A 16,536-nucleotide genomic window follows, 5' to 3' on the forward strand; every position below is an offset into this window, starting at 1 on the left:
ACATTGTGCCCAAAACTGTGTATTAGTGACTTTTATAATGTACATTGTTTACCTACGAGTTCTCAACTGCATCTTTGATCAAATTTATGTATTATTCTATAAATATAAATTATTATTAGGATTATTATTATTATTAATCTGACGGGAGAAATGTGGAGAGTGGAATACTGTTTTCTGTCACATAAGTGAATGACAGAGAATAGGATATTACAAACTTCATCATCAAATCTGTAGATGACATTAAGATCTATGTTAAAGTAACAGCCAGCCTCCCCACCACAACTGTTGGGCGGCTGGCTGTTACTGATGCTACTGGGGTCAGTGTGGACCTGAACACGGTGGGTACCGCAGCTCCTCCCCACCACAGTTGTTCACTCTGGTAAGCTCACCATTACTGTTCGTATTTTATACAGTAAAATGTCATCTCTGAATGTGCAGAGGTCGGTGTTATAATGTCGATATTTTTGTATATGAGCTTGAGGTTGTGTGGGGTAGACAGTTCCAGGAATGGTTGTGGGGTTACGTTAGGAGGGGTGACGTTGCCTACAAACAACGTTACCATATTATTCATCAAGGTTTACTTCATGTTCTGTGTACATGAAGTAAATCCACGCGTCTGTTCAAGTAATGAAATTCTGGGAAAAGTTGATCGAAAAAAATAAGGAATGTTGACAGTATTATATAATTCATAATGACTACTCATGACTGAAAAAAAACTGAATTTTACTAAATAAGCCATCTTTTAGGTGGTGATAAAATTTGTATTATGCTACCAAGATCAAGAGGTACCTGCAATTACATTATGTGTGTGTGAGTTTATAATTATCTAAGTGTAGTTGCAGGATGTGAGCTACGCTCGTGGTGTCCCGTCTTCCCCTTCATCTTTGTCATATGACAGAACCCGCTGATAATTTTGGCATCTACCGACATCCCTTAAATTGTTGCAACCTTTTACAACTCTGTTCGCAAAGCAGAACTTTTGCATACCTTTTCGACACTGTTGCTTTCTAAGCTTTAGGCTGTGGCCTCTTATTCCAGAAGTCTCAAGTTTTAATAATCCCACTTTGGTAAATTTTTCGATTCCTGTGAGGGGTTTTATGTTGTGATTATATCTCTTTACCTTCTCTTTCCTCGCTTGTGCTTGTTTTGCGCCTCAAGCTCATAGCTCTTGTGGGCTTTTGGTCTGGAAGCCGTTTGGTGGCTTGTCTTTTTACCCTTTATATTTTGTGTATGTATCTTTTTAGATATGGCCACCATACAACAACTGCGAACTCCGATGTCAGTTTCACAAATCTCGTCAAATTTTGTAAAGTATCTCCTTTCATCCATGTATTTAAAATTTATTTTGAAATTATGCAAGTTTAGCATAGGCTTCTCTCACAATGTTTAAAATAAGAAAAAATCCAGGCATCCTTCATTATGGTTTTTAATTGTGTTTATACTGAAACAGGTGAAGTAAGAGAGGCGTCATGGCGTACGGAAGAAGGAGGTCTGGCGGGGCGGTCATGATGGCCTACCCTCGAGGGGCCATAGTCATCCTGGTGTCCTACCTGCTCGAGCGCCTCGTCTACTACGGGCTCTTCGGCGGTGCTGTGTTCTACATGCAGCGGATGTTGGGCTTCACCTCCTCCTCGGCCACGACGGTCACGGCCATCATGGAAGGCCTCGTCTATCTCGCGCCCATTGCCGGCGCCGTCCTGGCCGATGTCTATCTGGGCAAGGTGGGTCGGGTGTGTGTGTATACTCCCCTTGTTGTGCTTGCGTGGATTGAGCTTTGGCTCTTTGGTCCGTCTCTCAACCATCAATCAACTGGTGTAAAGATTGCTGAGCCTGTTGGGCTCTTATATCTACATTTGAAACTGTGTATGTGGAGTCATCCTCCACCACACTGCTGGCTAGTGCATTCCATTTTCTAACTACGCGGACACTGAAAAAATTCTGTCTAGTGTCTCTGTGACTAAATTGATTTATAAGTTTTCACCTGTGTCTCCTTGTGTGCGCCCTAATGACTCTTCTCATTCACTTTGCATAGTCTGCAAACATTAATATGAAGGAGTCTCTTGTATGGGACATTATCAAATGTTTTCTGATAATCAAAGAATATACTGTCTACCCATACTTCTCTCTTATTTCATTTCTGTTTTCTTACTGCAGAACTGCAACAAGTTTGTCAAGCAGGATTTTGCTTTACTAAATCCGTGCTAGTGTTTTGAGACAAAATCTGTCTGTTCTAAATGATTGATTAACCTGCTTCAGAGCAGTCTTTCTAGTAAGTGGCTGGGGATACTCGTTAGTGATGCTGTTCTATAGTATAACGGTTTCTGCCGTTATAGTATAGAATGCAGAGTCGCACCACATTAGCTATCTTCCAGCAATCAGGATGTTCTGTTTTTGAAGAGGAATTAATATTATAGCAAGGGGGACTGCACAACTGCTTCAGCTGCCTCTTTTAGTGTCAATGGGAATATTTTGTCTGGTCTTACAGGTTTCGTCACGTCCAATTCCTGTAACAGCGTCCTTACTTCATCTGGTGTCATTATAATTTCAGTGAGGCTTTTCCTGTGGAAGTCCCCATACGGTTTGGACTCTTAACTGTAGTGGCAAAATCAGGTTTCATCTTGAATACTTCTTAGAAGTTTTTATTAAGTTCCTAATCATTCTTATCTTTACCTCCTTATGATATCTCTTATCTCCCATTTTTCAAATCTGATAACATGGTTGTTTGCAGTCGTCTTCCTCCTGATGTTGCTCTACAACAGTTTTGGCCGGGACTTAGCACTCTATTCACTGTTAGTCTTGTAATGTTTCTCTGCTTCTCAAATAATAAAATAAATAAATAAATGTTTATTTAGGTAAGGTACATACATCTTCTTGAGGTTATCTTGAGATGATTTCGGGGCTTTTTAGTGTCCCCGCGGCCCGGTCCTCGACCAGGCCTCCACCCCCAGGAAGCAGCCCGTGACAGCTGACTAACTCCCAGGTACCTATTTACTGCTAGGTAACAGGGGCATTCAGGGTGAAAGAAACTTTGCCCATTTGTTTCTGCCTCGTGCGGGAATCGAACCCGCGCCACAGAATTACGAGTCCTGCGCGCTATCCACCAGGCTACAAGGCCCCTCAAGAGATTCATACAAGAGATTTTACAAAGAATGATGGATTTATAGATAGAGCTAGTACATACAATGCCTAAAGCCACTATTACGCAAAGCGTTTCGGGCATGAAAAACTTAAATGACTAAAGCTTAATACTAATTGAACATAAAGAATAAAATGTGTTAAGAACAAATAAAATAAGAGATAAAAAGGGGGAAACATGGCTGAAAAAGCAGCACAAATACAATTAGGTCGACAAACAGCGTCGTTTAAAAAAAACAGACATGGGTTGACATTAGAGGGGTAAGGTAGGTTACAGAGAATTTATTAGGTATAGCTTCGTTTTTATCTTAAGGGGGCATCAGACCGGAACTATGAGAGTTGTTGTAGGGTATTCATAATTTATTATCCTGATACATGTGAAAGGTGCTGCACCTAGGCCAAGTTTCAGCATCTCAGCCTAAATAGAGAAGGAGAAAAAAAAAAAAAATATACAATTTTTCAACAATGTTCAATTGCTTTCACAGCCCACAATTGTGAACCAAAATCATTTCTACGACACTCAGCTATGACCTTACTATATAATAAAGATTTGCATGATTGATCTTTATCCCAGATGTATTTAGTGCAATAATACAGATTTTTAAAAGTTTCAAAAAACGTATGCAACAAAATGAAGTGTATCATTATTTATAAAATCAATAAATCTACGTAGATAAGAAAAAAATCATGCGTTTTTAGAGGCGTAAACTCTACATATAATGTGCAAGTTTCATGTAAATTGAATAATAAATAAAGGCTGTGAAGGCAGATCTAGTTGTAAAAGTTGGAGTTGCGTAACGCGCCGCGACGAGATACTCATACTTGCGGTCACTCGTGACAATGCGTGATTTACGCATTGCGGCCAGCTCGTACCTTCTATGGAGACCTCTCTTGCGTGTCCTTCTGCTGTTCTGCACCTTCCCGCTCTTCTGGGCTCTCTTCTATCAGACCTTCACTGGTATGATATTCCAGGCTAAACGTCTCGACGGTAAGGTGGGCAGTTATAGGATCCCGCCAGATATGTCTTCCACTGCCAACCCACTGCTCGTTTTAGCTCTCATTCCGGTCTTTGATTTTGTGGTCTACCCCTTGTTGGCCCGTGTTGGCGTTCTCACCACGACCACATCCCGGATGATCGCGGGGATATGCTTCACCATCATCGCCTTCCTGGTCTACGCACTGGTGAACATGAGCGTGGAACAGACTTTCATTCCTCCAGAGCAGGCGAGAATCCACGTTTACAACGCACTGCCTTGCCAGATGGTGGTGGAGGTGCCCTTCGTCAAGACCGGTCAGCTGAGTGTGGAGAGCGGAGGCCAGGTGGTTCTGCCTGGCTTGACTGTCACACATGGTGATGAGGTGGAGGCCAAGGTGACAGCCTCCTGCCTCTCCCCAGACATGAGGCAGGTGAGAGTGAGGGTGCTGGATGCCCATGAAACAACACTCCTTGTCACCTCCACTGGCGTGCTGGCTCTCCCTCCCACACTCGAGTACATCAAGGACGAAGATGCCGACACCAAAGTGAGTCCCCGCCCCCAATCATTTCCTCTCAGTTTCATAGCTTTAAAAAGTTAAATGCTAACAATGAGAGCAGACTTTACTAAAGATTCAGCACTAATCATTTCAAGTAACTTGCAACTGGAAAGTGTCTCATAAAGTGTCACCATAACGTCAAGTCAACTGTAAAATACATTAATAAAACACAACATTGGGCGAGAATGATGCTTCACAACACAGTTCAGGCAGAATACAATAATATCCTAGCAATTATTTTTACTTTTACAAATATTGAAACTTTATCATAGACTGAGATTTTTACAACTTTCCACATACTCATAAATGTATTAAACAAGTTTTTGAATACTTTTGACAAATAAATAAGATCCATTTATTACAGGTCTATTAAGTAGTTTTTATTAGTTTTGTTACTATTATTATTGATAGTCACAAGGCAATCACATCAGCGTGATTTATCAATGATAAAATCACTGGAGCCGAGCAGGGATTGGTCCAGCATCTTAAGATGCTGGTTTATCTTAAGATGCTGCTTCGTCTTAAAATGCCACTTCATCTTAAGATGCTGGTTTATCTTAAGATGCTGCTTCGTCTTAAGATGCTACTTCATCTTAAGACAATTTCCTTAGCAACAAAATCCTTAGAGGACACAGTAGTGTCTGGATGAATATCTTTTGTATGATGTTATGGGGGGCATAGCGCAAGTCTGTCATTCACCAAGATGTTGCTTCTATCCCCACTGCTCAAATGATTTATCATTACTGATATTATCATTGTTATTGTTAATATTATTTGATGGTACCTTAGAAATACATATTCTGTAAAATTTAGGGCCTCATTTCCTGGTGTTGTTCAGTTGTGTTGGTTCGCCCTGACAGGTGCGGGTGTTGGCGCCTGCGCACAACGAGCTCAACGTGACGCTCACGTACGACACCATCCTCCACAACTTCCAGCTCCTGGAGGGAAAGACGGAGTTCCAGCGCATCAGTCCCCAGGAGTACAAGGTGATGGTGGAAGAGGTGGAAGTTGGGGAGGCTGCAGTGTACCAGGACGGTGTGTACGACATCGTCATCACCACCACCGACGTCTTCCTCTTCCCCATGACGGCCCCTGCAAACGTCCACATGGTGTGGCTCCTTCCCCAGTACGTCCTCATCACCATCGGCGATGTCCTCTTCACAGTCTCTGGCATGGACTTTGCTTACTCGCAGGCCCCGATGGCCATGAAGTCTTCACTGCAGGCAGCCAATCTCTTCACAATTACTGTCGGCTTGTGGCTCTTTGCAGGACTAACAAGCCTGAGCTCTGCCACGGGGGCCTTCAAGCACCGAGCCTCTCACGAAGCCTTCTTCTATGCTTGTCTCATGTCCGTCAACACAATAATCTTCATCGTGCTGATTAGGAGAAACAAGAAATCTCGCCTGAGGACCCCGGTATGGAGACATACACAAGTGAATCCTGTCTGTGAGCCCATCAACAATTAGCCTTTCACGACAATCTTGTTTTCATAGCCGTCTCCGTGGCGTAGTGGTAAATCACCCGCCGGGCGCTTTGCGAACGCTTTGGCCTGTTTTCGTATTCTGGCCGGGGAGGATTGACTGGGCCAATCCTTAACTGTAGCCTCTTTACCCTGCAGTGAATGGGTATCTGATTGTTAAAGGATTTGGCGAGTTGTATTCCGGGAAGGAAGGAACTCCCTTGTGAATTGAAAAGCTTTCAAACTTTTGCCTCATTCAAAAACAAAAAGTACCTAATTTCATCTTCGTAGTTTCCTACAGTTAGTTTAGTTCATTAATTATTCACCCCATACCCATCTTGTGGGCGGTAGTGGAAAAGGTTACAAAAGCACATAATGGGCTCAGGGACTGAACCCCACAATTCATTTAGGTAAGCAAGTTACAATCTTGATGAGCTAGTTACAAAATTCAGTATAAGTCGTCACATCAACAATGGGTTCGAGATCGACCACAAGTACAGTTTCTAAATTAAGCAACTGACATATGTGGAGAGCTAGTGTCACAATTGATATGTTTGTCCTGCACACCGCCCCCCATCCAGTGGGCAGCGGTGGATAGGTTACAATCACTTAGTTGCTACCTACAGTTAGCAAACTGGGGATATTTGGCTAAAATTTCTGGTAGCAGATTGTTTTGAATGAAATATTTACACATCGTTGGAACATTGGTTATAGAATTGTCTCTAAATTCACGTATCTTTTCGCACTCCATCACATAGTGACGGAGGGTGTGCCAATAATTTTGTTGACACAGTTTACATTTGGTCAGGTCTACATCGGCAGATAATGAAAATTCCCAGAGATACTTGTAACCGAGTCTAAGACGAATAGTAGTAACATCTAGAAGTCTGCTGATTTATTGGATGATCCATAGATATGTGGCTCCTCTTGCATGATAGTATGATGATAGATGGAATTACTGGTGTCAATTTCACTTTGCCTCAGATTTACAAGATCTTGGTGAAGTTCTCGGTGTACTGCTGCTCTCAGATTGCTCATTGACAATCCAAGGTTACACTCAACGGCTCCTTTAAAGGCTGATTCTTTGGCTAACCTATCAGCTCTATCATGCATTCGGAGGCCAACATGAGATGGAGACCACATGAAATGGACTCTGTTACCATCCATAATAATTTTGTTGTATTTGTGTCTAGCTTCGGACACGAGCATGTTACAGTTATGTCTTAAAGAGTTGAGAGCATTTAAGGATGATAAGGAGTCACTTACAATTAATGTATCAAGTTTGGAGACTTGTACACATTTCAGTGCAAGGATCAAGGCAAATAGTTTGGTCTGAAGGGTAGAGGCCCAGTTGTTTATACGGACTCTCCACTCAAAGTATAGGCCATCGTCCATTGTCAGGACAACTGCACCCGTGGGGCGGTGTACGGAACCATCAGTGTATATGATTTGAGAGAGAGAATGCTCTGTGGACAGAGCATCAATATGGCTTAAGGCGTTGAGCTTTGCCTCAAGACGAAGCTTGAGCTGATCTCTAATTTGCTTCTTGGGTGGAAAGGGACGGATTAAAACTGGAAAGAGTGTAATCTCCCACGGTGCAGGAAAGTGTCGTTGTTGTTTCTCTTGGTACAAATTATGAACCCCATACATTCTGAGTTGAGTTCCAGTTTTAGTTATCCATTTGGAACAATGCTGATCATCAATAAGAAATTCTGGAGGGCTTTGGTGCAAGGGTGGTAGGATGAGTTAGCCTAAGCATTTTTATACCAATTTGACAGTTAATTTCAGTAACACGATCAACAACGCTCGGAATATTAAGTTCCTTTCTCATATTAAGTATCTTTGTGGTACGAGGGCACCCAAGGATAATCCTCAAGGCTTCGTTCTGCAATTCTTCAAGCCCACCAAGCTTTCTCTCAGGTTTGAAAAATTTGCAGACCGAAGCCTCCCTACACTGAGCTTTAAATTTGATCTGTATCTAGTGTTACCCAATCTCCAAATCTTTATGTACTTAATCCAAACAATTTTATCATTGTGTTCATTGCTGTCTTCTTTTATGCACTAGCCATATGTTGTATTGTGCCTACTAATTTGTGTTAAACTACCATTCAAGCTGTCATTGCAATCAATCTGAGCTACCTATTGTGACGGAGTTCCCCCCCTTGTAATTCTCCCACGCCTGCAGTAAGAGTCATGTCTACTTTTCCCAAGCGTTCTCTACGTTGCAGGCTACAATTTGATATATGGGAGAGAGTGAAGTGTTCTCGGAGAGCCGAGAAATTTGTGGAATAGTAATATTTTGGCCTGTGGTTTAGGCCCTTTAGGGAGCCAAGATGGCGCTTACCTCCCTGATCTCCCGCCAAAACTGTGTGACGTCAGTGGCACCGGATTGGTCACCGACAGCAATGTGGCACCGGGAGCCAATGAAAACTTCCCGTGGCAAAAGTGACGTCACGAAGGAAGGGGGTCCGGCCCGCGAGCCGGCTGGCGCCAGCAGTCAGACGCGACACGTCATAGAGGTCGGACGTGCGACGAATGGTCCTGTCAGTTGGACAGTTGTTCCCGCTCCCGTGGATTTACGCGTCACCTGAAGTCCGCCAGTACTCTGAGAAGTCTTCCCTAGTTCATGTGTTGAACCAGAAGAGGGAATTGACGGTTATTTGAGCAACAAGTGCTCCAATCAGGTGCTGTGCAAGAAGCAGTGAAGCCGTGCAGTGACGTATGTGACGTCTGTGGCAATTCACCAGTTCGTGACAGCGTAGTGGCTGACAGAGCCACTGGGTAGCTGAGGAAGAGAGGACTATTTGGGGAAACCGGACGACTGTAGCTGAGACGTAGGCGACAGCCGTTGCTGGGAGAAGACGACGGCCAGGAGACCGACTCCAACCTTCAAGAAGTCAAGAAGGAGGACGGACCTGCAGTGAGGAGGCACGGAGACGACGCGCTAAACGGTGGGACGACGAGAGGCTCTGGTAGGACACGACGATGTGTAGTGTGGGGCGTTCCCGACACGAGGACCAGGAGCTACATCTCGACTCTCATCGGAGGATAGGGTGAAGTAGGTGTTTCTAGTTCCCTCCCCATTCCCCTTTAGTTAGCAATGTTATTCGGCTATATTATCTAGCCTGAGGATTTTATATGTCGTGAGCAAGTCTCACCCATGTCACGATAAAGCACCAGTGTGCTAGACAGTACTATCAAGAGTACTTGTAATATTCATGTTGATTATTGGTGTGTACACGCACCAGGAACCAGTGATAAATTTACTGTGTTGTGTATATCTTTCTATAGATTTTTTATATGAACATATAGTGGTAAATTATATATAATATTATGCCAGTATTTGGAGGTTAGGCTATTTGCCCAGAAACTATTTATTTTCCATGTATTGATGATTGATTTATATACCATATATATGTCTATGTTCATTCAGTGAATAATCATTTGTGAGTACAGTGAATTATTGCGTTATCGCCCACGAGAGAAAGTACTGAAAACTCCAGTGTTAATATTTCATAATATATGGTTGAGTGAAGAACAATGTAAAGCAATTACAGTGAATCATTATAGCATTGGTTGTAGAAAAGACTGTTTGAGCCTGAGTACAGTGTAACTGAGTAATCCGGTTTATTTAGCCAATATCGAGTGTGCGAGTTTCTAGTAATATTGGAAAGTTTAAAGAAACAGCGCGCGTGAATCTAGAAAACAAGCAAAGTTCGCGCGGAGAGTCCATTGCGATCAGCTGTTCTTGACACTTGATGAGGAGGGGAGAATGTTGCCCTCTAGTGATCGCATAATATCCGTGGGAATTACCGGCCGAGTCAGGATCAGTTGATTTATCGATTATTGTGTGGCCTTGTGACATCTTTCATACATTTTAAGTAAAATACAAAACTCTCTTTGTGTTTTTATCATCCCCTCCATTGATCTTGTGGCTATATTATACTGGTAAACATAGAGTGATAACAATAAGTACCTGCCTAATTCCTGATCTTTTGAGTGTGACCTTGCCAAGGCTACCACTAAATACACCAGTCCACTGATGGTGTTACTGGCCACCTAAAACACCAGTTGGCGACCTTGTGATTAATTGTAGAGCCCGATTGTTGGGGAGGGCACACGACAGTCAAGTGCACGAGTCGTGTTCTCACTCTTTCTTAATTAGAGGCCGTTAAGATTGACTGGGAGACTCTCCTGGCGTGCAGTGGCGCAGTGAGGATCGAGTGAAGACCCGCAGGGCTACGGTGAGTTACCTTGAGCATAACTACTGCTCACCCCAGAGTAAGGGTAGAGAATAATAGAGAGTTGAAACCCCAACACTATGTGCTTTAATATACCTACAAATTTCTCTCATCTTTTAGTTTTTTCTTGCTATGTACCTATTATCATTTTTATAAATTTTGCAAGTATTTACCTACTTCAAATTTTCTTAGATTAAGGACCAGACCGAAACGCTGTGCGTACTAGTGGCTTAATTTACAAGAATGTAATTACTATACTATATGCGACTGAAAATTCACACCCCAGAAGTGACTCGAACCCATACTCCCAGGAGAAACGCAACTGGTATCGACAGGACGCCTTAATCCGCTTGACCGTGACGACCGGACAATAGGGAAGTGATAGCCGAAGCAATGTGAACCACTTCCCAGCCGGCACTCGGATGGTAATCTTGGGCATAGCATTTTATCAAATCACCTCATTCTTTGGGGCACACGTGAGGAACACAAATGCCAACAAGCCTGAATGGTCCCCAGGACTATATGCGACTGAAAACTCACACCCCAGAAGTGACTCGAACCCATTCTCCTCCTCCTTCCCCCTTTACCTTACCTTAAGTTTCCACAACAGCTAAGATAAGTATCCTCCTATGTAACCGTGCTACTAGATAGGCTTATGTGACTTGTATAGTGAGTGTAGTATTAGCCAGTGTTTGTATTGTGATAGGGTACCACGTGGGGCTCACTACCCCAAGCTGCTTTAGGCTTTAGAGTTCTTTACAAGTAGACTTTACCCTAGTTTGTCCTAATTGTAAAACCTTGTATCCTGCTTATGTGGACCAAGGCTTTTAACGTAAAATAGTGTGGTAAAGTAGTTATTGTTATTGTTGTTAATGTATATGGGGGTTGTTAAGAGGGTTTAATAAATATGTTTTTAAAGGAGTATCCATTCTTCCTGTGTAGGGGATCAATGATCAATTTCTAGGCTGACATATTTTCGTGAAGCCACTAAATTAATATTGTTTATGTTCTTATTGGGGGCCGGCCGGGCCTATCTGATCTCCACTAATTTTGATACATCCTGATTCTAGCTGTTGGCCCTTCTCCTTAATACTCTATACCCCCCCATAACAGTAAGCAAATTTGTAACAGACAGCCTTACAAGATGTTTGTTGTTGTTGTTATAGATTCAGCTACTCAGAACTAGTTCCAAGAAGCACGAGCTATGGGGAGCCCGTAGTGGACTTACTTGGCACTGGAGTGGGGCAAGTAGCACGGGCTATGGGGAGCCCGTAACTTACCTGGCACAGGAGCGGGGCAGGTAGCATGAGCTATGGAATTGACAGGGTTGAAAAGGATAAACTGTTCAATATGGGTGGTACGCAAACAAGGGGACACCGTGGAAACTGAGTACCCAAATGAGCCACAGGGACGTTAGAAATAACTTTTTCAGTGTTAGAGTTGTTAATGGAGGGAATGCATTAGGCAGTGATGTGGTGGAGGCTGACTCCATACACAGTTTCAAATGTAGATAGGATAGAGCACATAGGCTCAGGAATCTGTACACCAGTTGATCGACAGTTGAGAGGCTGGACAAAAGAGCTAATGGTGAGCCCGTAGTGGACTTACCTGGCACAGGTGCGGTGCTGGGTAGGGGGCTTACAAGAAGACTTCTAGACATTTATTAGTGTGGATACACCCCACTCTACGATTCACCAAAATTAAGCCCCTTAATCGTAGGGAGTGGCGAAGGGTAGGGTGAGGTGATTGTTGCCTGACTCCGGCTTTTAGCTGTCCGCTAGGTCTTACATCTTCCCTCCGGATCAGTGGAGGACCATCGAACAGTTGTATGCTCGAAGTAGAATTCATCTGGATGTTGATTACTGGTGTCAGCTACCGAATGAACACCTCCTTATGTATACGAAGCCTCCTACGATCGTCGGTGCGTGTGATTACTGTCGTATCTTTCGCTATGTCTTGGGCATAGTGAATGATATGACAGTAATCTTTCACCGAACATACAGCCCCGCTCCTGTGCCAGGTAAGTCCACTACGGGCTCACCATAGCCCGTGGTACTTGGAAGTTTTTGTTCTGAGTGGCTGAATCTAAAACAACAACACCAATGAATAATCATCAGTCTAATGATGAATAAGGATGAACCCAACTAGCCAAGTCAGCAACAGAAAAATGCGGCTGTCTTTTTAAGGATCTGAAAAACAGTATAGATAGAGAGAGAGCTTGGTACAAAAGGATTAAAGGAGACGTTGAGTGTAACCTTGGATTGTCAATGAGCAATCTGAGAGCAGCAGTACACCAAGAACTTCAACAAATCTTGTAGATCTGAGGCAAAGTGAATCCGGCACCAGTAATTCCATCTATCATCACACTATCATGCAAGAGGAGCCACACATCTATGGTTCATCCAATAAAATCAGCTGACTTCTAGATGTTACTACTGTTCGGCTTTGACTCGGTTACAAGTATCTCTGGGAATTCTCATTGTCTGCTGATTTAGACCTGACCATATGTAAACTGTCAACAAAATTATTCGCACACCCTCCGTCACTATGTGATGGAGTGCAAAAGATACATAAATTCAGGGACAATTCTATAACCAATGTTCCAACAATGTGTAAATATTTCATTGAAAATGATCTGCTACCAGAAATTTTAGCCAAATATCCCCAGTTTGCAAACAGTAGGTAGTATCTAAGTGATTGTAACCTATCCACCGCTGCCCATTGGAAGGGGGGCGGTGTGTAGGTCAAACATATCAATTGTGACACTAGCTCTCCACATATGTCAGTTGCTTAATTTATAAATTGTATTTGTGGTCGATCTGAAACCCATTTATGATGTGACGACTTATACTGAATTTTGTAACTAGCTCATCAAGATTGTAACTTGCTTAGCTAAATGAATTGTGGGGTTCAGTCCCTGAGCCCATGATGTGCCTCTGTAACCCTTTCCACTACCTCCCACAAGATGAGTATGGGGTGCATAATAAATGAACAAAACTAAACGATCGTGACTATTTAGGTCAAAGATATTTAATCAAATCACATTTTTAGTGCTGCATGAGCATCATTTGCGTGTGCACGTGCACAGGCGCATTTGTGTGCTGTGTTTTGCCGTTATTTTGTCATAAAATACTTCAGTTTCTAAATATCACTTTCAAATTGTAAATCATTTGCTAAATATCTTAACAACTCCTATAGGTAAACTAACTTTCTGTTTAGTTTTAAGTATTACTCAATTATACATGTAAATAAATATCCAAATTATGTTTACATCAGCCCATCCTCCTGTTTTGATAGTACTGTTGTTGTTGATATAGGGGCGCTGACGATCGAGGACTCGGATGCGCCCCAGCTGCACGATACCAGAAAAGTGCGGAGAGGGATGGTAACCCTAAAGTCTCTACTGTTGACAGACGTGTCCAATAAAGTGAAAGGTATAGAGAAGGTTGCCATAATGGACGTCCTCATCTTCTGCACCGCTCTATCAAGGAGAATGGGAACCGTGAGGCAAGGAATATGCAGCCTACAGACAGCACTGTAGTCTGACGTGCACTGTGAAACCGTGGGCAATGGAGAAATAGATGTTCCACAGTATCCTCCTCGTTCGAACATCACTGACAGTAGGGGGAATCCGCCAACTTAAAGACGATGGAGATGCGCACCCAGAGAGGTTTACCTTATCCGAAGGCGAGTAAGGGTCATGTCAAGAAGATGCGAGTGTTGACGGGCCTGAGGACGGGGAGAGGCACTCTATCGGAGGCAACCCAGAGAAAACATAAGGAAGGTCAACATCTCCTCCACCCAAGCCGTGAGGCAGGCTGCTTGAAGATGCTACAGAGTCTTTTTTAGATCCAGAAGTACCTGTGTAACTTCATGGTGAGCATACACCAATCCCGCTACTTCATCTACCTTCTCATTGCCATGATTTCGGCATAAGATGGAACCCAGTGCAGAGACTGACCAACCCGGGAAAATTGAGTAAGACAGCAATTCCCCACGGATCTGTGCCACCATATGATGGTGGACCCGCGGACGCTGAAATGATATCAGACACAGGGCTGCAAGACAGTCCACGTAGAAGACAACCAATGAGGGCCCGGAAACTTGATGGAGGAGTCTTAATACGAGCAAAATTGCGAAGTTCCCCAGCCAGGCACGAATGATCAGGAGAAACTTCCATGTCTGATACAAGGAAAAAGGAGCGCAGAAAGCAGCCGCCGAGGTTGTCGGCAACTGATTAACATGGGACCCATCTGTGTAAACCTTCAGGTATCCTTGGTATAAAGCATGCAGGTCAGGGAATATCGAAGGGTCTAGACCCTCTAAATCCTTCTTCCGGCAAGGAGGCATGAAAACGTCCACCGAAACACTGATAACCAAACCAGGGACGGTTCTGGGACTGAAACGGAAAACTCTGAATAAGCGTCAAAGGCTCAGACTACGAAAGACAGATGACGGCGCCTGAAACGTCCCGCCGGCACATCCCACAAGTGTTCATCGGACTGCAAGCGAGTAAGCAAAAGTGCAGCTGGGAGACGCACTATCCGTTGGAGTCGTCGACAAAGGACTAGAAGGCGTCCAAATCGCAGTGGCCAAACCCCCGACTTTGCATGGAGAGAGAGCACTGGCAAGGAGGGCATAACCCCAAGCGCAGAGCGAAGGGCACCATTTTGGAAAGAATAAAGCTGCGCTAAGACCGATGGAGCCGCCGAACCATAACCTTTAATCTCATACATGATCCTGCTACATAGGAAGGCCTTATAGAGAACTAGGAGAGAGGGACACCCGCGAAACCCTCCATGCCATCCCGGAAAGCCGCTTCATGATGGTGATGTGGTGCAGATAGGAGCCCGCCCCCCTCCCCCAAGGAAGCTACGTAACGCTTTTACGATAGCCGAGGGCCATCAGCAACCACTCGTAGCCACCTGTGATCCGTGGCGACCGGGAGACGACGACCCTCGATAGTCACCACCAGTTGAGCCTGTAAGCAGGTCCAGGTCCAGGTCCACCTGCAAGTCTTCTTCGGACTGATTGAGAGCCTCTTCCCCATCACATTTGCAGAGAGCGCATACTCCGCCTGCCGCAGAAAACTCTGCGCCTCCAGAAGAATGGCACCATCTCCACAAGCCTATAAGTTATCTGCCTAACCTAAAACCTGTGCACCACAGAAAACTGGAAGATCAGAGAAAATGATGGAGAATGGGAGTGGGGTGAGTATCGCTCCGTGGGGAACACTATGGGTGACCGGGCAGGACGAAGGGACGACACCACCCATCGCCACTCCAAAAGACGACACTCTAGATAGTTTTGAAACCATCTTATTGCGGAACCTGAGAGTCCTAGTCGAGCCAAGCCCTGAAGGACAGCAGTGTGTGATGCAGAGTCAGACGCACTCTGGATGTCAAAGAAAGCTGCAAGAAGCAGCCTCCTCCGGCGATTATTGCCCATTATTCAATGTTCCATGCTGAGAAGACAGTCCATGGTGCTCCTTCTCGCTCGAAACCCACTGTTTTAATAATACTAATAGTAACGATGTGGACCATCATACATATATTGACGTTATGGACAATTATAAAGTAGAATTTGGTACTATTGAATTTGGAAAATCGGGAAAGGTTTTGTATATATTTTGCTAATAAAACCTAACCACCCTAGGCCTAATACACGCTATTTAAGGCCTAACAAGGCCTTTAAGGCCTCCCCCTGTTTCAACCAAGTAACAAAGTGCTATATTAGTCCTAAGAATATTTAAGTTTGGTTTTAGCTTGATTTTTTCCAGGCTCAATAAAGGTATTAGTACCAAATTCTCTTAATTGTCCTTTACGTCAATATATGTACGACAGTCCATATAATTACGAGAGGTACTATCTAAACAGGAGGATGGGCAGGTTTACATTGTGCCCAAAACTGTGTATTAGTGACTTTTATAATGTACATTGTTTACCTACGAGTTCTCAACTGCATCTTTGATCAAATTTATGTATTATTCTATAAATATAAATTATTATTAGGATTATTATTATTATTAATCTGACGGGAGAAATGTGGAGAGTGGAATACTGTTTTCTGTCACATAAGTGAATGACAGAGAATAGGATATTACAAACTTCATCATCAAATCTGTAGATGACATTAAGATCTATGTTAAAGTAACAGCCAGCCTCCCCA

General features: G+C 43.5%; 1 protein-coding gene across 1 annotated transcript; it reads left to right on the top strand.

The window, feature by feature from the left end:
• The first annotated feature begins 3,960 nt into the window (after window positions 1–3,960).
• LOC138365208 (peptide transporter family 1-like) lies at window positions 3,961–9,087 on the top strand. The gene is made up of 2 exons (XM_069325443.1): window positions 3,961–4,656; window positions 5,529–9,087. Exons 1-2 carry the CDS (start codon window positions 3,976–3,978, stop codon window positions 6,132–6,134), a joined length of 1,287 nt encoding a protein of 428 aa, XP_069181544.1. The 5' UTR covers window positions 3,961–3,975; the 3' UTR covers window positions 6,135–9,087.
• The last annotated feature ends 7,449 nt before the right edge of the window (window positions 9,088–16,536 follow it).

The sequence above is a fragment of the Procambarus clarkii genome, chromosome 16 (assembly GCF_040958095.1).
Source record: "Procambarus clarkii isolate CNS0578487 chromosome 16, FALCON_Pclarkii_2.0, whole genome shotgun sequence".
In the NCBI taxonomy this organism is placed as follows: Eukaryota; Metazoa; Arthropoda; class Malacostraca; order Decapoda; family Cambaridae; genus Procambarus; species Procambarus clarkii.